Source organism: Onychostruthus taczanowskii, unplaced genomic scaffold, assembly GCF_017590055.1.
Source record: "Onychostruthus taczanowskii isolate IOZ18803 unplaced genomic scaffold, ASM1759005v1 scaffold44, whole genome shotgun sequence".
Taxonomy (NCBI): domain Eukaryota; kingdom Metazoa; phylum Chordata; class Aves; order Passeriformes; family Passeridae; genus Onychostruthus; species Onychostruthus taczanowskii.
Genome location: NW_024501903.1, coordinates 4,176,167 through 4,200,569, shown reverse-complemented (window position 1 = coordinate 4,200,569; position 24,403 = coordinate 4,176,167). Strand labels below are relative to the sequence as shown.

Below are 24,403 nucleotides of genomic sequence, written 5' to 3'. Positions count from 1 at the left end.
TTCAATGTCTCTGAATCATCCAGAAATATTGTGATATGTATTAAAAAAGAAAACAACAATCCAACACCAGACTGTCTATTAAGACCCCATGTCTTCGATACATTCCAGAGGTTTTTTTTGACATTTATTATTGCAATCCTATAAGAATTCATATTTGGCAGAGTCTTTCCATATATATTAAATCCAGCCTCCCAAGTACCCACCATGTGTTTTTAAAGTACCATTAAATCACTACTTAAAACTGACTGCAGATTTAAAAGAAAAAATTTTCTTGTTCTCCTGTTTTCCTCTATATACTATATCAGGAACCCTATTGCTTCTTAGTTAATATGTGTATGGTATATATATAGCAGTGTTATACTAATTAAACAAATAATGAAATATAATATATTTTTTCATAGTACCCCTCTGGGATATAAGAAAAGCTTCTCACATAGCACTGTTGAGAAACTGAGGCAGAGAAAAGCATGGAGGCTTTCCAAAGAGAATCTCAGCAGAGCACAAATTGGAGCAAATTCCCTGTGTTTAGCCACACAACTAATTCTCTAAATAGAAGCTACACGAAATGTACTATAACATTTGGAAACTGGGCTCCCTTGGTACACCAGCCTTTCATGTCTTTCAAGAAAGAGAAAGAAAAACAAGTGGCTTAGACTAAAAAGTGCCTCCAGAGGGAAGCAGAGCTACCACCTTGGGATGGAAGCTATCACCTTTTCCCCAGCATCTAGAAGACAGGAGAAGGCACAGCCCTGCTGGGACGTAGCCCTTTGCAAGGCAGATGAACTGACTGACTCTGGGAGCGGGTGAGGAACCTTTCTGCATGCTGGCCATGAAGCACAGGCCAGCTGAGGCTTCCACTTTCCTCGTGAGCTGGTGAAACGTGGTGGAGTTGAACGTGCAGCTCAGCTGGCCGTCTGGAGCACGTCAGCTGACAGCTGCAGGACAAAGGGGAGCTGTCTTCTCCCCAGTAGCTCTAGGGCACCCACAGGGAGAAGTTCAAAATTCTCTCTGCTGAAAACTTTGTGCCTACCCTTCTTTCAACAAATCTGCAGCGCAGTTGTGATTTAGTCTTAATTACAAGACACCAGTCTAAAAAAATCCTGCTGTATTTTAGAAACAAGCCTGTATATTTTCCCACAAACACTTCCAACAAAACCTCAGTCTTACAGCATAGACCTACGCAGGGCTTTTACCTGCAGACTACCACCTTTTGCTATATGTTGTGTAATGCTTCATTGGAGCCTACAGTTCTGCAGAACCCAGACTGTTTATTGCTAAAAACACTATATAACACACACCATTTGAAGTATACATCTTCCTCTTTATCTCCGAAGTTCATGTAAGATTAAGTTTCATATACAAGGCACCGCTCACTTCAGTCACTGTCCTCAAAGCTTGAGACTGGAATTTCTCCCTCAGGGGGAAAAGACTTGTTTCTGCCTCTACAAGAAGAGCAGATAAGATGCTGTGCCTGTGGGCAGATTACTTTCCCCCTTTGTTAGAAGTTGGGGTTTTTTTCCTTTATTTATTTTTTTTTTAAATTTTTTTACTGTTCTTAACTATTATGACTCTGGGACCTGTGGTTTCCGAATAAATAAATGAACAAACAAAAACCTGCAAGTGAGTTGTTTAATTTATAGCTGCAGAAGGAGCTTGCCGGAGATTACAGAAGGAAGCAGAGAAGAGCCTGTCTTTCTTATGCGGAAACGCTATTTGCAGACTGAAGGACTTTTCTGGAGTAAGAGAACACAAAAAAAACCAAACCAAACAAAAAAAAAAAAAACCAAAAAAAAAAAAAAAAAAAAAAAAAAAAAAAAAAAAAAAAAAAAAAAAAGCCCCAGCAAACTCTCAGACTCTTTGGGCGCAAGAAAAGATGAGCAGAGAGGTCGCTCACACCCGCGGCGAAAGGGGCTGTTTGTTCCTCCAGCACACGCGTGCTCGGGCTACAGCAAGGCAAAGGCCACCGCGCTGTGACACGCGGGCGGATTCTCGGCCGCGCCCCCCGAGACGAACGGGGTTCCCGCCGCCCGCTGAGGCCCCGGGCCGGCGGGCAGGGCGCTTTTCCAGCGGCGGGAAAGGCGCTGCTCCGCCGGCCCGGCCGCCCCGGCACAAGCAGCGCGGCCGCTTTACGGCACAGCCGTTCCGGCCTCCCGTCCGCGCTTTGCGGCTGCGTGGCTGTGGGTGGGGGGCGGGGAAGATGTCTGAGCGGGGAGAAGCCCCGGCGGCGGCGGCACCGGCGGGAGAGATGCCGGCGAAGAAGCAGAAGCTGAGCAGCGACGAGAACAGTAACCCCGGGGACCTGTCCGGCGACGAGAACGTGAGGCCGGGCGAGGGGGAGGCGGCACGGGTGGGGGGGCTGGTGTGGCGGGAGCGCGCGCGCGCGGCGGGCGCGGGGCCTCGCGCCGGGGGCGGGCGGGAGCGCGGAGGGAGGAGGGGCCGCCCCCACCCGGCCCGGCGGGAGCCGCCGTGAGGGGACATCGCCCACCGGGAACCCGTGTGCCCCGGACGGGAGGCGGGATGAGGAGGGAGAGGGAGAAGGGGGTCTCAACCCAGCCGTGTCGGCTCGGTGGCCGCCGGAGGGAGGCCCCGGTGGGAGAGGGTCTGGGGGAGAGAGTCCCGCTTTGCCTCCACGTGGGTGAAGGTGGATTTGAGGCCCAAACTGCGAGCGGGCTCTGTCCCAAACTCTGCTTCAAACCGCCAGACTTTTTTTTTTTAAAAAAAATTTCCGTGCGAACCAGCAGCATTTTCCATCTTTCTTGCAGTTTTGCATTGTGTGTCTTCACTGTCACGTTGTAGAGTAACATGCAGCAGCACAAGTTGATGTGTGCAGCCTTTTGGTGAATGAGAAGTAGGAGATGTGCTCGTAGGCTGCTATGAGCAGAAGGCACCAAGGATGGGGTCTGTAATCTCTAGGTTAGGTGAAATTCTAGTGTTCAGAGCAAAGGTAATGTGAGTGATGTAGAATAACTTTATACCTGAAAGGTAAACTTAACCTGAGGTACTGAGCACTCACTTTATGTAGTTGCTGGTGTGGAGAGGGGTTGTGTAGTTACGGTGTGTGTGTTTTGTAGTGTGTGGAAGTTTCTTTCTGCACTTATCCAGCAAGTGAGGGATCTGGACCACATCCTCCACAACCTTTGGAAGTGGTGCCTGTGAGGAGACAGGCAGGTTTGAGATGTTCCACACTGCTGCTTTTGGGTTTTTTTTTTTTTCATAGCTCAGCAGCATTTGTGGCTCCAAGTGTAATTTGGTGACAGACGTTCAGGCTTAATTTGTTGTCAGTATTAGGCTATCACTGAGCATGGAATAAGTTGCCCCATCCCTGGAGATGTTTAAAGCCAAGCTGGATGTGGCTCTACACAGCTTGGTCTAGTGAAAGGTATCCCTGCCCATGGCAGTGGCTTGGACTAGACGATCTTTAACGTCCCTTCCAACATAAACCATTCTGATTATACAATTCCCTGAATCTCTGTGGATTGCCTCAGTGGTGAAGGGATTCCTTTTTCAAGAGTTTGTTACTGGACTCCACTACTCCTGCAAGATGGGGGATTCTGTTTAAAAATTGACATAATGGTGTTGATTTGGAGAAAGGGTTTATTTTGCTCTGCAGGTGTCCTGTGTGCAGGTTTGTTGTGAAGGTTTTGTGGTGGTTGTAGATACCTGGTACAGTTGCACCACACCAGCTGCCCGGTGTTCTCACGTTGGCTGTATCTGTCTAGTCCAGAGAAAACCTCAGTCTTGTCAAGTATTAAAATTCTGGCAAGTGCACTTGGAAAATGAGAATTTGGCAAACTCTGAAGTGTTTTTAGGGTAAAGGAGAAGAAACAGGAAAACTTAAAAATTGTTAAATTTGGTTATGAATATTTATGGAGGGTTGGCTCTTTTAGGGGTTCAGTGTGAAGGGAATGACTCCAGATTTGGGCAGTACACTTACAGGGTTGTGTGGTATCTTTCCTCCTTTTTGTCCTCTGAATGTCCTGTTTTTCAGAGTTGTTGGGCAAAGACTAGTACACGTGTTCAGCCTTCTGATAATACAGACATGAAACTGGCACAAAGAATGAATGCTTGGTGGAAATTGGTGTATTACTGTTTGTAGTTGACCTCATTCCGTATTCCTAGTGCAGTTCCTAATGCAGCTTCCTGAATCTCCTACAGTGACAGGCTGTTATCTGCTTCTGTCTCCCTTAGTTCAGCTCCAGAATTTACCTGGCTTGGGATGAGTTGTTTTCCTCCCACTAGTCTGGAAAATGAATGGAATATCTTGCCGGAAAAATTGGGAAAAGTTGATTTTTAACAAGCTGAACGTACTCATACGGAAGCACGGAGTTGGCAGGTGAAGGTGAAGTGCTCTGTGACGGGTGATGCAGGGAAATGTCCTTTTAAACAGTGCCCTGCAGTCAGACCACACAGGAAATTGTAGTTTCTGCTGATTGTCCAAAGCTGATGTAAAATCTCTCAGTGGCTGGATGGGGTGTTTTGTGTATCCCTTTTTTTTTCAATTTTCCTCATTCTTATGCTGGTGTTTGGAGGGCCAGTTGGATTAGTTAGCTGATCAGAAGTTAGCTTTTAGTGGAAACAAGTAAGTGTCTGTGGGAAAGAGCAGGAAGGAGAGGAGGGACTTTGTCTTCTGATGTTGCTGCTGACCCGCTGCAGAACCGTGCTGTGAGTGGTGCTGCTGAGGGTGTAGAGAAGGCTCAGAATGGCTTGGTTCTTGGTAAGGTCAAGGCTCATGTTTTTACACAAACAACTCTTCTTCAGTACTTCAGAAGTACTCATTTCATCTGAATCAAAGATGTTTTCTAGGGGAAGCAGCTGCTTTATCGCTAGACATTTTCTCAAGAGCAGCTACCAATATTCTGGAGAAACGTCACTAGATCACAGTTCATATCTCTCCCTCTTGGATTAGTCCTCATGTGATTCATGTTCTGTTTCTAGAGGGGAATGCTGTTATGCTGGCATTAGATTTAAAGACATGAATCTAAATAACACCAAGTCCTGGGAGATCTGTTCTTATGAACGACAAAAAGTGAAAAGGCCAAGTGCTGCGAGATTAGTTGAATTTATACAGCAGTTATGATCTCTCTGTGACATTCTATATCATTTGGAATGTTTTCAGGATGATGCTGTTAGTATTGAAAGCGGTACTAACACCGAGCGCCCTGATACGCCAACAAACACTCCTAATGCTCCAGGAAGAAAAAGCTGGGGGAAAGGAAAATGGAAGTCGAAGAAGTGCAAATATTCCTTCAAATGTGTAAATAGCCTAAAGGTAGGTATGTGTGAGCTTCAGGGAATGCTGGGCATCAGTTACTGGCAGCAATGTTAATGTTGGCTGTGAGACAGCATCAAGCTAGATAATTTTAAATATCTTTAAGCAATTATGCTCCCTGCTGGTTTGAAGCAGTTACCTTTCTTGCTTGGAATAGCCAAAGTTTTCAAGAAAAAGGATACTAAGAAATAGGAAACAGTATATAGTGCTGCAATTAACCTTGTACAGTTTGCAAAGTTTTGTGTGATGCTATGATTATGTATTTCATTGAAGCTGTAGGTGCTAGATATTTATATAAGAAGTCAGATAAACAAATTGAACTAAAACAAAACCTGTGACAATTCCATGCAAAGCACAGAACCTGCACAGGTTTCTCTGTGTGTTGAAAAAAAACTCTGAACAAATCAACCCAACAATGTTAGAGTAACTTTTTCCTCACGCTTAACCAGATCAGGTATTTTCTGTCCTCTGGCAGTTTCATAACTACTGTGTAGTGCAATTTGGTTAATTTCTTGTGAGTGTTGGGACCATGTGTTAGCACCTGATTCAAGCAGTACGTATCTTCCCCTGTTAATGCCTGATGGTTTTAAGAGATGTGGATTCATGGTCTTTACTCCCTGTTCTGCTGTTTTACCATAGTGCTGTTTCCTTTGCACTGGTGACAGACTATGGTGGACTGAACGAGTTTTCTCATTCATGACTATTTTACTCTGTCAGGATGTTCTTCTTTTTTTCATTCCTCAGACTTGTGTGGGATATTTATGTGGCAAGATGGGAGTTACAGCAAGGTGTGAGGATATGTGTAGCTCAGCAGTGGATATTTTCTGCAGAATTGCTCTAAGAGTATTTTTTCATTCCCCCCATGCTTAACTGTGGAGCTGTGCTGATGTGGCTCCTTCTCTGAACTTTGTCTTCAGGCTGCCCTAGTGAAACACTGGGGTACCTGAGTGGGAGGGGATAAAAGTTTGGAGTATGGAAACCTTCTAAAGGAGCTTTGCCAGTGGAGAAATTGTGATACGAAATTACACCGACAAAAGTATCTGGGAAACAAATTGATCTTATTGTGTTCTTGAGGTATAAAAATTGCCTCCAGGCCTTTGAGGGTGTAGGAGGAGGGAAGTTGTTTCATTTCACCAAGGTAGGCAGCAGTTCCTGTGCTTCGTGTGAATCGCCCCCACGGATGGTGCTATTTGCAGCTTCAAGTTATGCTTCAAACAGACACGGGTCTTTGGACACCCAAACTTTTAATGACTTCTGAGCTTTGTTACTCATACTGGTTTTCAGTCTGCAGACAAAAAGGGTTAGTACTTTCCAAGTGTCTTCTGGGAAAACAAAACATTCCCTCACCCCAATGTCAATCCAGACCCCCCTGTAGGGTGATCCAGAAGACCAAGCTATGAAACTAAGCAATCCCTGACTTCCTTGGATTTGGATCAGGGCCTGGGAACAGATTCCTGTGCAAGTGGAATCAAGCTGTGAGGGAGTAAATATAGCATTTCAATTAAGTGGGGCATTTTTATTAGCTTTTTCCCCATTTCTCTTTGGTCTGAAATTAAAGGTAATAATAAGAAATGTGCATGTTAAGACGAAGACCTAAGTAGCAGCCAAATTTGTTTTTTTTACTTCATGATTGAGGAAGCCTCCCTTCTTTTCCTTTTCCCTTTCTTCCATACTAACTTTGCAGATACTCTGGAGAAAACTCTAATGATTGAATGGTGTATGTGGGTTTAGAAAGACACTTGTGACTCTGAGTACCATGTAATATATCCCGTAGTTCATATGTTTTGGAACTATGCTGTAAGATGCCGGTATTGAAGTTAATAAAGGGTCTACATGATTAAAAGATCATAGAAATTAATATTCTTTAGGGTGTATAAGTTACGTGTTTTTCCACTTTCGTACTTTTGGTTTTCCCCTCTTATTTTGTTTTTTAGCTTTTTCCTTGGGGAAACAAATATGACCATTACTGTCTGCTTTGAGTGTTAAACGATTATGACTCAGCCTGAGGAACTCAGTGCTTGCTAAATATGTGTTCTAAACACTACTTTGGGAGTTATTTTGAATGAAATTTAGGCGTCGGAAAAACAAAAATACAACTTGGAAAATGTCAGGAAATAAAAAACTTCCTTTTTTCTTTATGGAGTAGTAAGTTACTTGTAAGATGTACTGAAAAATCTTCGCTTTCTGTGGGCTGAATGGAAATAGAGTTTATAAATGAGCACATACAGCTAACACAGCTAGCACAGTTGCACATCCTCATATATACATATATATTTTGCTGATAGATCTTTCGACAGAAAACTGTGTATATTTTGCTTTGTTGTGCCCCCTTTAAAGCAATGCAATTATTTTCCCTACCCTTTACTTCTGCTTAGGGTGTGTGCTTAAGTTGTCAGCAGCCCTGTATTGTCTCAGCTTCTACTTGCTGTCCCCTGACCTGGGAACAGTATGCAATGCCATGCAGAATTCTAGCTTGTTGGCGTGTAATGACAATTAAATGTAACTAAACCCTCTGGCCACAATGGCTTACTTCCACTTCTGGGAACTGGAAATGCACCTGTGGGTTGTTGGTTCCCCCACTGGCAGTGTGGGTGACACAGATTAAAAGGCATTCATGCAGGTGATTATTTTTGTCATCATAATGATTTCACTGCTTTCTGTCTAAAACCAGGTCTGATCTTACTTTTTGATTGAACCCAAGTTGGTGTTTAGTGAGTAAGGGTGGAACTCGCCAGTGATTGTTTATTTATTTGCTTCTGTAGCAATAGGTCTGTTTTCTTCTCTGCCTTCTTTCTCTAGTGCATGAAGAACCTGGGTACTTTGGGTTTTGTGCCCTTTATTCATAGCAGGGACAAGATGGCATTTCACAATTTTACTTTTGGACGAGTATCTGGGTCACTTCTGTCTGTACAAACCAGTGTCAGATTTGTGTCACATACTTGGCATCTGAGCATAGCCATCCTGTATGGCACCTAGAAGTACAATGTTTTGTAAAACCTCCTTCATTGTTTAGCACTTGGGTCAAAAATTAGAGCAGACAAGTATTTTCGAAATAGCTGTGTGCTGTCTCTGACCACCAGGGATGTTGGGAGTTTAAATAGGAGCAGAGATTCTGCAGATACCCTGGTATCTTCCTGCAAGAGCCTCTGCTTGGCTGCTTCATCCATTAAATGCCAGCAAAACTGCAATATATACAGCCAGGCTCCTGGAGATTGTAGCACTTGGTGTGAGAAATGTAGTGTGGGTGAAGTAAGTAGACTAAAGACATTTGTCTTGCAGAGTAATTTTTTCCAGGGAAATAGATTTTCTTTGCAAAGGCTTGCAAAATACTTTAGGTAGGTACTCAAATAAAAAAATATGAAAACAGTATAGCACTGTGTTATATATCTCTACTTATCACCTTACTCTGGGTCCTACCAAGAAAATCAGAAACTTATTGCAACTTATACTGGAAAAATATCCTATCTTGAGGGCAAAAAACATACTGCTTTTCACTTTGTGTATTTTGTTAAATTTATCAGAAGCAGGGCATATAACAGAGAACGAGCTTGTTCCAGAAAAACAAATGCAAAACCTGCTATATATCTCTTTAATAAAGCCCTGGGAACCCATGCATTTTACCTGTATTATCTTCATGTGATAGTCAGAAGCACTCACTCTTCAGCAGCAGGAACTCCTTCAAGCAGAAATTTGAAACCAAGTTATTATTAGTGGAAAAACTTTATTAAGCATTTTCAATTTGATCTCTCACAAACAAGACTTAAATACAGTCAAAATTTAAGGCTGCCAAGTAAAATTAATAAATTTATTGCTGAAAAGTAAAATTAATAAATGTATTGCACACAAAAAGCCATGTGTATGCAATATTATGGCTTATGGTTTTCCTCATTCTTCATTTCTAGTTCTACTCTAACACTTTACAAATACTGAATACCTGCTTTTTCCTTCTGTCCTGGGGTTACTAAGAGCCCTGCTACTTTTCCCTTTCTTAATATCCTATATCCCTCATCTCATATAGCCATTAGTTTGTGCTTTTGTGTTATGATGGGTAATGCTTTGAGTTAAGCTTTGCACAATTCTTTTTAATCTGTATTGAGCTTTGAAAGTTGTTACCTCTCTTAAGAACTGCAGGAGGGCCTTAATCTCTGAAAGATTTTCTGCTTTCTCTTTCTAGCTCTTCTACTTATTTCTGTTAATAACAGATACTGCCTTTCTCGGTAAATAATGCTATTTAAAATTTTTCCAGACTTCCTTTACTTTTGTTTTTCTAGGGAGTGTTAGACTCCCTACTCACACCCCCTCCTTGAATTTATTCTTTGGTTTTGGATAGGCCAGAGCTGCCAGGGCTGGTACTTCTCATGTTGTCTCTGAAGTGCTGCCATTTGAAGGCTGCTGAACAGCCATCATGAGACACTTCCTTCCTGCCTGCACTGTCCCAGACAGTCCCCTGTGGGGAGGCACTTTAATGAACATTATTCTTGCTGAAAACATCCTGTCAGGACAGGCCAAAATACTGTTATCAATTATTAACAAGCACCACCATATTCATCACAATTCATAAACATACCTCCTTTTTTTTTTTCTCTCAAACTGATGTAAGTTGTATAAAAATAATACTTGGCATTTCTCTGGTAACTATTGCAAAGGAGGTCTGAAAACATTTTGTAGACATGAACTTTGTAGCAGTATTGTGACACACTGGAGAGAGTTCCTTGTGTCCGTGACAAAGTTACAAGACCTAATTGTAATGTAATAGTTAAATGTGATGCTTCTCCATCCTTATACCAATATAATTCTTCTCTCTCCTGGTAATCCTTCCCTGTGAAGTTACTTATCCCTTGTGTATAAGTAATTGGGATAGAAAATGTGTAGAAATATGACCTTAGGTGCAGAGGTTGCCTTACTGAAAATTGTAAACTAAAATACTAGAGCTGAAAATACAACTTGGGAGTTCTGCCAGCTTCTAGTCATAACTGAGACAACAGTTCTTCCCATTTACTTTTTCAAAGGTTGGTGGAGAAAGAAAAGGGAGGGGTGTGTTTGTCAGAATATTCCTTTAACCTCCCTTTAAGACAGCCAAGTTAAAATGTGGTGTTACAAAACTATGTTTGTTAACTGTTCACTGTCTAAAATTATACTGGCTGTGAACCCATTAGTTTGAGGAGGGAAGCTTGTGTGAAACTGTTGAATTTCACAGCAATGATATGCCTATGGGTTTGGTTGGATTTTTTATCTCTAAACTTGCTTTACACGTATAGGAGGACCATGGCCAGCCTCTGTTTGGAGTCCAGTTTAACTGGCACAGTAAAGAAGGTGATCCTCTTGTTTTTGCCACAGTAGGCAGCAACAGAGTGAGTAATCTGTTTTTCATCATATGCCCTTCTGTGTGGTTCTGCATGCATTCCTGTTTTCAAGCAATCCCTTTACCTGTGTTTGGTATGGACACACAATACTTAATATAAACAGATGTATTTCTAAGATATGTAGCATCTGTTATCTGGGAGAGCTGCATCCTTTGGATTGTTCTATGAAGTCATCTTAGCTATTTGGTGATTAAGCTATGTAGTAAAGAAAAAAGTCCTGCAGTAATATGCATATGGGATAAGGAAAGGAGGTGCATAAATGTATCTTCTCAATAAAGTTACTCTTCATAAATATTGTTATCTAAAAGTACTGTACGCATATGTACAGGATGAGAACTGTCTGCAACAGTGGCTGGCTTATGCCAGCCAGCTCAGTAGCTAAATTCATGGTCTGTGTGGAGGGAATTTATAGACTTCCTCTGAACAATGTTTGATGTCATTTCAGTCTTGAAAATAACCCCTGAGAAGTGCGTTTTATGCAAGTGTTGTGAATAAATAAGAAGTGTTTTATTTCTAGGTTTGTTCTGCCTGGCAAGTCACCAGAACCACTAAGTTTAAGCAAGGTATCAATGACTCATTACAAGACCAAGTCACATTAGAGATAACTGCAGTAATTAATTCTAACAAGGGTTTATCTTACTAAGGCAATTCAAATAATAGTCTTCAATATCTGAAAAGGACAGCTGACAAGTCCTGGAATGGTGCTTTACTGAAACTGCGGTGGGCATTCTTTTATCAAACCATTTCCACCTGGTAAACAAATGGATGATGGATGAAATCTAAACCATAGAGGCACTCTACCTCTCCCCACCAGGCAGTCAATAGATGGGTGCATGTGATTTCCTTTTGAAATGTCCCAACTAAGCAGCAGTCTCTCTCATTTACTTATTTTTGGTTTGTTTTCTCCAGGTTACTTTGTATGAATGTCATTCCCAAGGAGAAATCCGTCTGTTGCAGTCTTATGTGGATGCTGATGTATCCTTTTAAGTTAAATACCCACGTGTTTGCTTCTTCTTTATGAAAAATCAAGAGGCTTTGGAGGAAAAACCATGAAAATGTTTTGTCTGTGATTTAATACTTTGCTCATGTGGTACATTCTTTATGTTAGGTCCAAGTCTTGCCTCTTTCCCACATCCTAGAATCCCTCCTATTGAAAAAATGTTAAAAATGTAGACTCAGGGACCAGACTCTATTAAAAATATCTGAAAACTAGTTCTCCATCAGTTTAATCTTCCTAACACTAATATTTGTATAATGTTTCCCTGCTTTACAGTGGTCTCAGTTTCCCTGTGAATTGGAACTGGGTTTAAAGCCTAAGAATTGTGTTTCATTCTCTGAAGCATTAATAATTTGTGTTGATCATTTGCAATATACCAGTCATTAACTTGTGAACTCGGTCGTGATTCATTATTCCAAATCAAAGGTGATGCCATGAAAGAGAAGGTCTTCCTTTTTTGTTATGGAATAGAAGTGAGCATCTGTAGAAAAGGTGATGTTGCTAGTATCTGCAGGTGTATAATTGAATGTTTGTATTTTTTTATGGGGTTCAGAAGAGACTCCTGGGCACTTGGATAAAATAGCCACAGGTTTGTTTAAAATAAAATGTTGTTTAGAAAAAGAAAAAAAAAATCTCCTGTTTGTTCTGTGATCCTTAACTTGAGGTATTGTAGGCAGATGAAAATTTCTATACCTGTGCATGGACATATGATAGCAATACAAGCCATCCTCTTCTGGCTGTGGCAGGATCCAGGGGTATTATTAGGATAATTAATCCTATTACAATGCAGTGCATAAAGGTGAGTGTTCAGAACTTTGAGATACAGCTTGTGTTTCAGTAAGGCATCACACTTTTTTCTTCTAAGTACATGTAAACATGAGGGGAAATGGTAACTTGGTCTCTGAATTCTATCCCAGCACTACGTGGGCCATGGAAATGCAATTAATGAACTGAAATTCCATCCAAGAGATCCCAATCTTCTTTTATCTGTAAGCAAAGGTGAGGACAAACCTCTGTTGTTTTTGTATAAAAATGTTGGTTTTGTATAAAGATACTTTGGATTGGAGTTTGGTCTTGAATATGGCCAAAAACCTTAATGAAATTTTTTTTTTTTTGTGAATGGCACTGAACAAGTTCACTTAGAAAGTTGAGAGCAAATCATGCTTTTAAATGGCTATATATTTTATACTTTACTAAATCCATGGCCTACAACCATAACTCCAGCTATGGTGTAAAGGGATTGTAAGTAGTGCTGCTTTTTAGGTAAGAAAAATCCTGAGCCTTGGGTTTGCTCTTTGCTTTCTGACTGTTGAATTGAAATTTTTCAGTTGTTGAATCACGTTGCCATCTAGTGGGGATCTCTTAACATTGTAGACAGCATTCACCATCCTGTTCATGAGGAAAAACGCGGATTGTCTGTTGCTTGGACTCTGTAAAAAGCATTTTAGTAAAGGAAGTTGTTGGTGTAGTGTCTTATGGGCTTGTCCAGAAAGTTCTAACAGTCACAACTTCCTGATCTTGACTGTTCTGTTAAGTAAGGGAATGATCTGCCACAGGGAGCTGGCCTATAGGAATTCTTTAGTTGGAAACATTCACTTAAGGGGAGTTTTGACTTCAGTATATTTGAACTTACTGATGAAGCTACATGAGAACAGGAGTTGGGAAGCTCTCTGATGCTTGCAATGGTCAAGTTGGTGGTGTGGGTCTGTAAACATCCAGTTTCTGTATATTTTTTAGGTTCTCTTTGTAATAATGTTTTGACATCAGCCATAGTACTACAAGTTTTAATATGCTATCTCTGGACCAGATGCTAGCACTGAGAAGACATGAGTCAGGAGAATATTTGGGCTGTTAGAACTGCTTGGCTGAGTGATTATTAAAAAAAGAGGAAACTATTTGGGACCGCGTGGCCACCTGATTCCCTTCTGGGATTTTGGGTGTTGCTGTAATTCAATGCAATGTACTTGTGGAATCCAAAAGGGAAACACACTAGAGATACACTAGAAGTTCTTCATGAGAAATTGTTAAAACTTTCTTCAAATAAGTGGATTCATCTGATTGACTTCAGAATACATATTTTTTGTGTAAACAGTTTTTCCCATCCTTACTGACTGTGGTTCACCAAGAATAATGTTCTAAAGGTTAAAAAATGGAAAATGACAACTTTTCTGAATGTTGATGTTAGAATGGCAGAAAGGCATTTTTTGATACATAAAATTGTTCTTATGACTGACTAAAAGCATATTTGTCTGAGATCAGACTTTCCTTTGCTTTTTGGATGATCTAAAGATCCAAGCGTGTTTTTGCTAGAAACTGTCCCTAGGGGAGAAGGTGGGCACGCTTTTTCAATTACAGAATTACTTTTAGCAGTAATTTAGTTATAATAGCAATTTCAGTTAATGCAGTTCTGTTGTTTCTATCAAAAAAAGAACAATTAAGTGCTTTTTTGATGTTGACCTAAACACCTGTTATGCAAAGTGATTAAGCTGAAATATATTATTCAAATGTACATATAAAAAACAGCATGTAATTCTATTTGTTCTTTATAGATCATGCATTGAGACTGTGGAACATCCAGACAGACACGCTGGTTGCAATATTTGGAGGAGTAGAAGGGCACAGGGATGAGGTGTTAAGTGCAGTAAGTGGAAGATCATGGGGCAGTGATTTAGATTTACAAAGCAACTTTTTTTTTTTTTTTTTTTTAGTAAGCAACTTTTTGTCCTCTTGTGCACTGTTTAGATATTATAGCTACTTAAAACTAACCACCTGGAAGTGCATAAATACTGTTTTAAGGGGATAGACAACTTTGAATGTCAGGTGGTTTGATTAATGTGGTCACCTCTTACAGACAGGATCTGTGTGTTTCAGTGGCTGATTTACTCAGGGTGCAGCCTAGAATGAGCAAAATAGGCCTCAGTGGGTCTAGAAAGAGTAAAAACATTTCATGATGGTCCCACTTTTAAAGTTCTTGAGTTCTCATCAAGTCAAAGCAGCACAAGCAAATAAACTTGGAGAGACACAGTAGTGAAGGAAAGAAGTTGTTTGAGTTAAATTGTTTTTCAGTGGCTGTGAACAGACACTGGTACCCAGCAAACATCAACTAGAATAGTTAACTTTTAATATGCTGTTCTTAAGAACTCTTTCCATTCCTGTTGTGTGACCTGTTGTGAAAGGTGAGGGGTGCATCTGTAGGAAACCTGACACTGTATTATTCACCCATGTTGTAGCCCTGGAATTCTGCCAAGGTTGCTCCTAGGGAACTAAGTGAAGCAGGAGAACTAGCTCTAGATTCACTGACTGTCACTGCTGTTGAATATGTCTCTCTTTCTTGAGAGACACTAATATAATTATTAAGATAATGTGCTGCTTTGCAGTAAGCTGGATTACATTCTTAGTGTTTTTCTATTTGAAATATTCAGTTTTATTGCATGCTCTGTGCATAAAATTCTGTTTTGGTGGAAATGATGGAATAATATCTGAGTTGATATAATCCAGCATAGGGTGGGAGTGCTCAAAATTATTTTATATACTTAGGATTACGATCTTCTTGGTGAAAAAATCATGTCCTGTGGGATGGATCACTCTCTAAAACTCTGGAGAATCAATTCCAAGAGAATGATTAATGCTATCAAAGAGTCTTATGAGTACAACCCAAACAAAACCAACAGGTATGTAGTCTTCGTCTCCTTGTCTATCAGTGGTCCAGGTTAATTCCTTTCCTTATTGGGAGTCTTTGGGTAGTGACATGGATGTGGAATCTCACTAGATTGTGTGTCTTATTGTTGTTTGCTTCACTGGAATTTTATTGAATTGATTAAAAAAATCCCAATTTTTTAATTTTTAAATATCTCAATTATTTCTTATTTACTAGACTAGAAAATGTCTAGAATTATTATCTTAAAGATTGTATTTCATGCATTTCAAGATGTCAGTATCTTGTCTTCATATCATCTCATCTCAAAATTTCTAGAGGGCAATCAAATCTGTGTAATTAAATGTGACAAATAATCTTATATTGAGTAGTTAATTATTGTGTATTATTTTACTTTGGGGTGGGGAAAAAGCTGTTTACATAGTAGTAACTTTAATTTTCATCATTCTCTGGTTTGATCTCAGATATGAGTAAATTATCAAGTAAACATAGCAATTAGATACAAGATAAATTCTCCTTTATGAAGTTCTTCAACTTTTTGATCTTAACTTCCAGTTAAACCATTGAGAGAATTGAAGAGTCTAAAACACAGTGAACATGTTCAGCAATGAGACTAGCTGTGAAAATACTCTGGCTTTTTTTGGTAATGTTACCAAATATTAAATGATGCTTTTTAGCGTGCTTTTTAAAAAATGATTATTTTTTTTTAAGTGTGCATTTCTATTTAACAATTTGGATGCCGCTGAAGCAGCATCAGGAAGACTGAGCTTTAATTAGTTCTTGAAGTATTTGGTGACAGGCATTGTATTCAGCATCTGAAGGAGTAGTTTTATTCAGCACTATCTCTGCACAGTCTTTTACGTGGGAAACTTAGTGATTTCACTAGGAATGAGGATGAAAACAAGGACTGTTCCTATTACTATTAAAAAGAAAAACAAGCTGCATACAAAGTCTGCTTTGTTATAAAACTGTTAAAAAGCTGGGCTTGTTCTTTTAACATTGAAATATTTTAAAACTGGTTATTAAAAATTACACTTGTGCTTCTGTGTTTGTTTTTCTGAACCTCACTTGGCAATTTTCTCCACAGGCCTTTTGTTTCCCAGAAAATTCACTTTCCTGACTTTTCTACAAGAGACATACATAGAAACTATGTTGACTGTGTACGGTGGTTGGGAGACCTAATTCTTTCCAAGGTAATGCTGCAGCTTTTTGAGCTACATTACATTTATTTGTTGGTCCTGAGGGTCCTAAACTTTAGAAATTTTATTAGCATGTGGGTCTTAGGTTAAATTACTGTCTTGTGTCAAATGATTTTGTGGAGTGTGCTGGGAATTTTGTTACATGTCAGGATGTGTGGGTAAGCAGCTTATACTTAAAAAGCAAAATTCTTACTACAACTGTACTCCGTTACAGGTAAAGAGTTTCTGGCTAACCAGAATCTGCACGGAACATGTGGAAAGGGGATCTCTAGATACTATTTAGGGATCCTGCTAAAGAGTGAGATGAGGAGTAACCATAATGGAGTAACTTTGATTAATGTATTGTGTCCACTAGTAACATTGGCTTGCAGATATTAAAGCAGGCAGTCAACTGCCTTGATGCCAGCAATTGGTGATGGACTGTCCTGTTAGTCAAAGGGATTGGGTAAACAATCCTCAAACCAGTGTAAGTTGAAGCTGCTTATGAAATTGTGTTTGAACACATCTGGGTGACTTCATCTGAAGCGGGTGAGGGAGGGCTCCTGCAGTCCCATTACCTGGCAAAGCTGTGAGGACATCAGGTTGCCAGCGATGGACAGTGATTATTGTTGGTGATGTGGCCGTGATCTAAGGGCAGAGGTGAGATTTTCAGTTCTGCTTTTCATAGTGTCATGGGGGAAGATGTGAAGTGAAATGTTTGCTTCTAGTTGCACTGATTCTGCAGTATAAATTACAGGTAGTTTTTCTTTTCATTGTTTCACTCAGTCTTGTGAAAATGCCATTGTTTGCTGGAAGCCTGGCAAGATGGAAGATGATATAGATAAAATCAAGCCCAGTGAGTCAAACGTGACCATTCTTGGGAGATTTGATTATAGCCAGTGTGACATATGGTACATGAGATTTTCAATGGATTTCTGGCAAAAGGTACATGTCTGACTTTGCTGTATTTGAAGGTGTGTAGCTTTTCAGTGATTACATGTTTATGGGTACAGGAAGGGTCTTGGTTCATGTGATGTTTGAGAAACAGAACGGTTGCTGTAAGGGACTTTATATGAACCTGCAGGAGCTCCAGATTTTTCATTCTGGGTTCTGCCTGTGAGAAAAAATTCCACAAAATAAATAATAATTTTCCACCAGAAATAAGTTTCCTGATGTCTTCACCCCCTGTCTGCAGAGATTGATGAAATGGAAGAAAGCAGGCAAATTCTACAGCCTTTCTGACTCCTCCAACAAACTCATTAAGTCATTCATGTTTCAGTGTTCCCACACAGTTTATCAACTCTAGAGCCTTTATAAAATTCTGATTTTATTCTTCGAGGGAGTATTTTAAACCTCTTTATCCTCTGCTTTCTTTTTAAGATGCTTGCTCTGGGCAATCAGGTTGGCAAACTTTATGTTTGGGATTTAGAAATAGAGGACCCACATAAAGCCAAGTGAGTACTTCATTTTGTTTTTGCTAAGACAGGGAGTGGGGGTACTTCTTTTTCCTTTCCTGATTATAGAGAAATTCTTTCCAGTACTACTTACTTTCCATTATAACTAGTAGGGGAATAAACATTGTGAGCCCCTGAAGGTCAATGTTTGTTATATCTCACTGATATATAATTTATAGTATAATAATGCCAAGAGGTCCCAGTTGGATTATGCTGGCTACCATATGTAGATATAGTAAAAGGCAATTTATTTCTCACAGAGTTTTCACTAATGGGCAGAAATTTTGCAAAGCCATTAGGAGAAGATGTGCTAGGTGGGTGTAGCACATGACAAAGGTGAGATAGGTGACAGGACTGGAGTAAAAAAGGAGAGTGTAAATGTGAGCTATGAGCACAGTGTGGAGAAAACACTATGGATTTTCCCTTCCTCACCTGTGCTGCCAGGCAATTTCACAGATGTCTCTTAGATACATATAGGTACGTATGTATGTGTGTAAACATACAAATGCAAGAAAACCCTGAACACAAAAAAGGCCACGAACAAACCCACTCACAAAAAATATTGTATATAAAATGGATATACACTGTATATCATATACTGGATATACACTGTATATTATAATATACATATACATAAAATGGATATACACTGTATATTATAAATATTTAATGCATTTTATTTTTATATACCCTATATATTATACATATCTTAACATATTTATATATAATCCATGTAAATATGTATATATAATTACATTAATGTATGAAATTCCTGGAAGTGCTATAGTCTTTAATCACATGATTCTGATTTTTCATTCCTAACCCTGTGAAATAACACTGATTATGACATCCTAAGTAATGTAATTCAATAAGCTTTCAATCTTTGCGTCAATAAAAATTGGGTGGATGAGAAACAACTGTGAATGAACAGGAAACTGCTTTCCCAAGTCTTCATCTGGAATACAAAATACACCACGAAGGCCATAATCCTGTTGCCTTCAATTCCTCCTAGGTCACATAAATAAGGGATTACTGAAACAGTGCTCCATAAGGTAGTAGGAAGATTTAACACTGCAGTTCAATAATTTTCTTTTCTTTCTAGGTGTACGACTCTTACTCACCCCAAGTGTGTTGCTGCCATCCGACAGACCAGTTTTAGCAGGGATAGCAGTATCCTTATAGCTGTGTGTGATGATGCCAGTATCTGGCGCTGGGACAGATTACGATAAAGTACTTTTTCTTAATTCATAGAAGAAAATATATTTTCAAATTATAATATAGTCTGTTAACATGCTAGTACAGTAGATGCATTTAGTGTAGACTTTCTCGAAGGTTCGGCAGGCTGGAGCTGGACTTAGTGATGTTTACATTCTGTGTATTGTTCTGCTTGAAATTGCTGCTTTTAATAAAAAGAAGTATTTTTGTAAAGTTTTCTGAATTGTCCCTTTTAATTATTTCCCACATTATTTCACTTATGGCCTAGGAAATTTCTTTGTTAGACTTAACACATGAATGTATGTCAACTTACTAGAAACTTGTAATATTTATGCTTGCAGTTGTATTTTGTGCCTTTCAAAAACCTAATGAAGTTTTTATTCAGGGACTACACAAAGGAAATGCTACTCTTAAGAATATAATGTAAATAATTGTTAATTTCTAAAAATATTTTGAACTCATTCTTTAAGTTAGTTGCAGATTGAAATTGATTTAATTTTTAGTAATCTCAAATTGGAATTTGCTTCTCACCATATTTGTTAATGAATGGGGGAAAAAACATTAATGGCTTTGTTTTGTGGATCACATTGTTCTGTTGTTTGAATTCTGTCTAGTTACTGCATTTATCTAAAAGTTAGTTTTTGGAAATATATTTTAATTGCCTTTATTGTCAGTATTCCCAAATAGCCTCCTCAATGTTTTTACTTGCCTTAGGAATAATGAATTCTAAATTCAGTCATATTTCATATAAGTTTAAAATGTGTGTACAGTTAATAAAAATGAAAGGGGGACTAGATAAGATGGCAGAAATTATTAGCAGTGATAATCTGTGTTCAAAACACTTGTGTGTATCTTCTCAGCAGGTAGCTGAAATGCTCATGGTCTGTGTTAAGAAAGTGGTTCAGGACATTGCTCAGTAGCTGTGTGCACCTGAATGAGGAAGAAAGTAAATAACATTTATTGAGGCTGAACCATTTACATGCTTTTTTTTCCCTTTTCCTGCCCTTATCCTTCAACATAACATGTTACTTGAGAAGAATGTTTGGAGTTGTGATGTAAATACAAGTACACTGTCATTGTCAGTATTATTGTGCCTTTCTGATCAGTACATTAAGTAGTCCTGTCTGTTGCTGACTTCTTAAGTGCATATCTGACTTTTTGTCTTTCAGGATATTGCTTTTTTCTGTTTGTTACAGTTTGGAAAGCTTGTAAATGCTCTGGTTAGATAAACTACCTGTTCAGTTGGAAGTTATATGACTAAACTAGTTTTGGTTTGTGTCTTTGGGAGCCTGAAAAAATGAAGCCCAGAACAACTGACTGACAAGCAGTTTACAAATTTTAATCTGTAATATATGATTGTTTTCCTTTTTCTTTTTTCCTCTTTTAAATCCTTGATCTTACTGCTGGGGAAGTGCAGTAGTATCACAGGTCTGTCCAAAACTAGTGTTTAATTGAGCTGGATTTTGGACCTTTTTTTTTCTGCACAAGCCAAATGGCCAGTATAGTCTTTCTTGTGCCCATGAGTGTCTGGTGAAGAGGACGTGGTCAGGAAGCCAAGTGTAAAACCAGAGTTGGGCAGAACCATGTAGAAGCCTGAGTACCGGAGGGAGGAGACCAAAATTCTTGCAGAATTGAACACAGATCAGCTGAAGAGGGAGACAGGAGCTTGGGGAAAGTGTTTAACTTCCTGCATCTACAGAACTGCTGGCATAGTATGAGCCAGTGTTTGCACAACAGCAGTGGTCCACAGACCTCATAGATCATTCTCTGGAAAGTATGAGGGGTTGGCAGAGTCTGAAAAGTTATGGGACTGGAGTGTTGGGAGAGCACTCCGGAAAGGCAGTGGGAAAGGCTCAGGCTTCCTGCAGCCTCAAGGAAACAGCTTTGATTGAATTAGCTGTACTAAGCTGTACTAAGAATGATTGGGTTGGAGGCTGGTGCCACTTAGCCTTTGCAAATGCTTTGCAATAGCATGGCATTGGACTGTCTCCTGTGTTTTCCCATGGGGGTTGAGAGTGAATTGGGATACAAAAGCAGTAGGGGTTTCTCAGCCATGGATGTTGTTTTGGGACATAAGTAGTACATTCTGACAAATGAGCTGCTCTGTTTGAGAGGAAGGAAAGGAAGGGTGGTGCTTGACTGGAAAGAGGCCTAACAAAGTTAGGATCAGCTTTAACTTCTGTTTTAACTTAGGAATGTGCTGAAGATGGGCCTAGTAAAATGCAGACAAATGTTCCAGGAGCTTTGCCCTGAGAAACCTGGATGGAGCTGAAATCGGATGAACAGTGTTATTGAAGGGAAGGACTTGTGTAAGTAAAGCTGTAACCAAGGGGAGAAAAAATTCTCCTTTACAACAGTCAGCCCCATCTGCATGTAGAGCTAATAATATCTTGAAAATACACAACAGGGGGGAAAAAGTCTCTGTCAACAGTCAGACTGATAAAGCTCAAGTGGATATAAAACTTATGTATTTATTTCATTAGGGTGTTTTCTTCCTACAGTTGCCTAGTTCTAGACTAAAAAAAAGAAAGATTAAAATTATTGTGTGTCTTCTGGAAGATACAGAGCTATAGAGTTATAATCATTGCAAAAGAATTTAAAGAAGAGTTTAATATTTTCTAAAACCTTTTCACCTTTTAATATATACTTTTGTGAAACATGCCTTAAGTGCTCCAGTGCCTAGATTTTTCAACAATAAAAGTGTGGTTTAACCCAAGCATTGGAGAAATGTACCAAAAATAGCCTGAAAGAACATGTGTTTTTCTCCATTGTCTTCGGGCAACCTTAAGTCTGTTCTTTGGCAAATTCTGTAATTGATCCTTCTGTTCCCCATCTCAAGACAGGTGAGGGAGAGGTAAAGTCAGGCTGATGAGTAACTGCAGTACAGTCAGGAAACTGTTTCAGAGGCTCCAAGTGTTGTTACAGAGTCTGTTCTTTATGAACTCTGCATGAGGAACATACTAAAATTTGAAGGTTGTTGATTCCCTCAGTTATTGCACACTGACTATCTCCCTGAAGAGATTTAAAAAAAAAAAAAGCTGAAGTGTAGAGGTACCTGGCAGCCTGTCTTACTCTACCAAGTTTCAGAAACTTAGAAATTGTATCAATGGTAGGCTTGGACTACAGTTCTAACTTTTAGGCAGAGATTTTACCCAGAGACAGCAAGAAGGTTTGTACCACAGCTGGAAGCAGAAACAGAAAACAGATTCCTGATTGTTAAATCAGTGGTTCACTTAAAAGGTCTCTCTTCTCAGAGTATGGTCCTGGTTCCTGGGGTGATGCTCCATCTGGTGGTGAATGAATAAAGAACATTACCACAATGCAGTTTAAATCAGGTTCTTCTTGAGGCTTTTAATGTTAAGCCAAAAAAAATTTATGCAAATATGGATCGAATTTGCCCTTTCTAGTATAGGTAGGAGTGCTTGTTTTCTGTGGTGCATTTCATGCTTATGTTTCACCACTAGATTGTATTGGGGAGCTCTGGTTCCATGGCTAAATGTCAAGGAATTAGTTTCCTTTGCAAGTGCTACAGACACAGTTAGGTTCACCTGAGAATGCTTCACTGTCACCATGAGCTGTGTCAGAAAAATATTTACAATGCAGAAATGAAGCAACTTTCAGAAAACAAATAAACAAATCCTGTGTATAATTAGAATTTTGACTATTTGCCATGAATTTTGCACCTGTTACTGTATAAGCCAGCAGCAGTCTATGCACTTTGTTGCTTCCTGTATTTTTAAATTTTTCTCTGGGCATGGTAGTAAGGTGAGGGCACATGTAGAAAGAGGTAGGGCCCTTGTGACAAGAATTCCCACTCTAACTAACAATTCCTGTTGCCTTGGAAAGGAAAACAATTGGGAAAATGTCCCAAAATGGAGGGAAATATATCTACCCTGGCCATGGTTATGAGTTTGTCATGGAAAGGTGTGTTAGCCTCAAAACCTAATGATCAGTAGACAGTATTTTATTTTTTTTTACAGGTTTTCTTTAAAACCTGAACTCCCTAGTATCTAGAAACTGGGAATATTACTCTAAATGTAGGAGGATCATTACAAAATAATTTGTATTACATTGAGGTTGTTATTATTACAGGCATTATACCTCTGGCTATACCCGGGAAAAGGAATTTTAGTATTTTGCATGTGGAGAAAAAAAAAGTATATGTATCTATATATAGATATATATAATATGTTAAAGGCAAAATAGATAAATGTATCTATCTTTGTTTCTCATCAGATTTTTTTCCTATAATTCCCTTCTCCCATTTTACAACCACAATGTTGAGATAAGAAGTATTGTTGGGAGACAGGTTAGATGACCCTGGGGTTTCTTAAGTTAAATTCCCTTAGACAAACTGAATGCCTGTTTCCTCAAGCATCCTAACCAGTGGTCATATGATAGGATCTCACAGAGCTAGTGGAACTCACCCACCATAATCCTATGCTTCAAAGTTGAGAAAGAAAAAGCACATATGCTTGAGAAGCACAGTCTGGACATCCACACAACCTGTAGAAATTAATCAGTTCTTACTTTCACAGCAGTTGCGAAAGGCAAAATACTGATACTGAAGGGGGATAGACTGTTCCCTCTGTGAGTTTCTGATCTGTAAGCTCAGTCACAGCAGGAAAGAAAAGTAATTTACAATGATGCTCTCAAGCATGTGCTAGATTCAGTGAGCTCAGAGACAACAGCCACTGAACCCACAGTGGCTATAGCACAGGAAGAAGTTCTTAATCTACACTACTGAATTATTCAAACCCTATATAATAGATATTTTCATTTACAGTCCTAATGACTGGAGCAGGGGCAAGAGCAGCCACAGCACTTATGTTGGACTTAGTGATCCCACCCACATGGTCTAGTCTGGCGTGTCTGGCTTCCTGAAGCCCAAACAACAATCCCACCAGCATCTGGAATAACCAGAATGCAGGTTTGGTCAGAACAGAAGTAGCTTGTTATAACTAGAAGAGTGAGCAGCAGAGTGACAGCCTGTGCCCAAACAGGGCCCTTGGGTTTAAATACCTGTAGTTCTATGACTTGCTCTTCACCAAACCATGTCAGATAGTGAGGGCCATAGAAGTTGCAGCAAGGAGTAGTGACATGAGGATTATTTCATAGAGGGCAGCTCTGGGCAGTCAGATGAGGAAGTTGTAGGTAGTACCTCTTTCTCTTACAAATAAATCACTCTTTTGTTAATTAAATTGTGCTGATGGAGTGAGTCTACTACATCATGGAGACATATATTCCCTAACTCCTGATGCCTTGCAATGGC

At 39.5% G+C, this 24,403-nt stretch overlaps 1 protein-coding gene across 1 annotated transcript; it reads left to right on the top strand.

Annotated features, from left to right (window-relative positions):
- The first annotated feature begins 1,904 nt into the window (after window positions 1–1,904).
- Window positions 1,905–19,347, top strand: EED (embryonic ectoderm development). The gene is made up of 12 exons (XM_041414181.1): window positions 1,905–2,317; window positions 5,117–5,269; window positions 10,528–10,620; window positions 11,542–11,607; window positions 12,303–12,428; window positions 12,547–12,628; window positions 14,179–14,270; window positions 15,167–15,300; window positions 16,372–16,477; window positions 17,249–17,407; window positions 17,843–17,916; window positions 19,019–19,347. Exons 1-12 carry the CDS (start codon window positions 2,198–2,200, stop codon window positions 19,143–19,145), a joined length of 1,332 nt encoding a protein of 443 aa, XP_041270115.1. The 5' UTR covers window positions 1,905–2,197; the 3' UTR covers window positions 19,146–19,347.
- The last annotated feature ends 5,056 nt before the right edge of the window (window positions 19,348–24,403 follow it).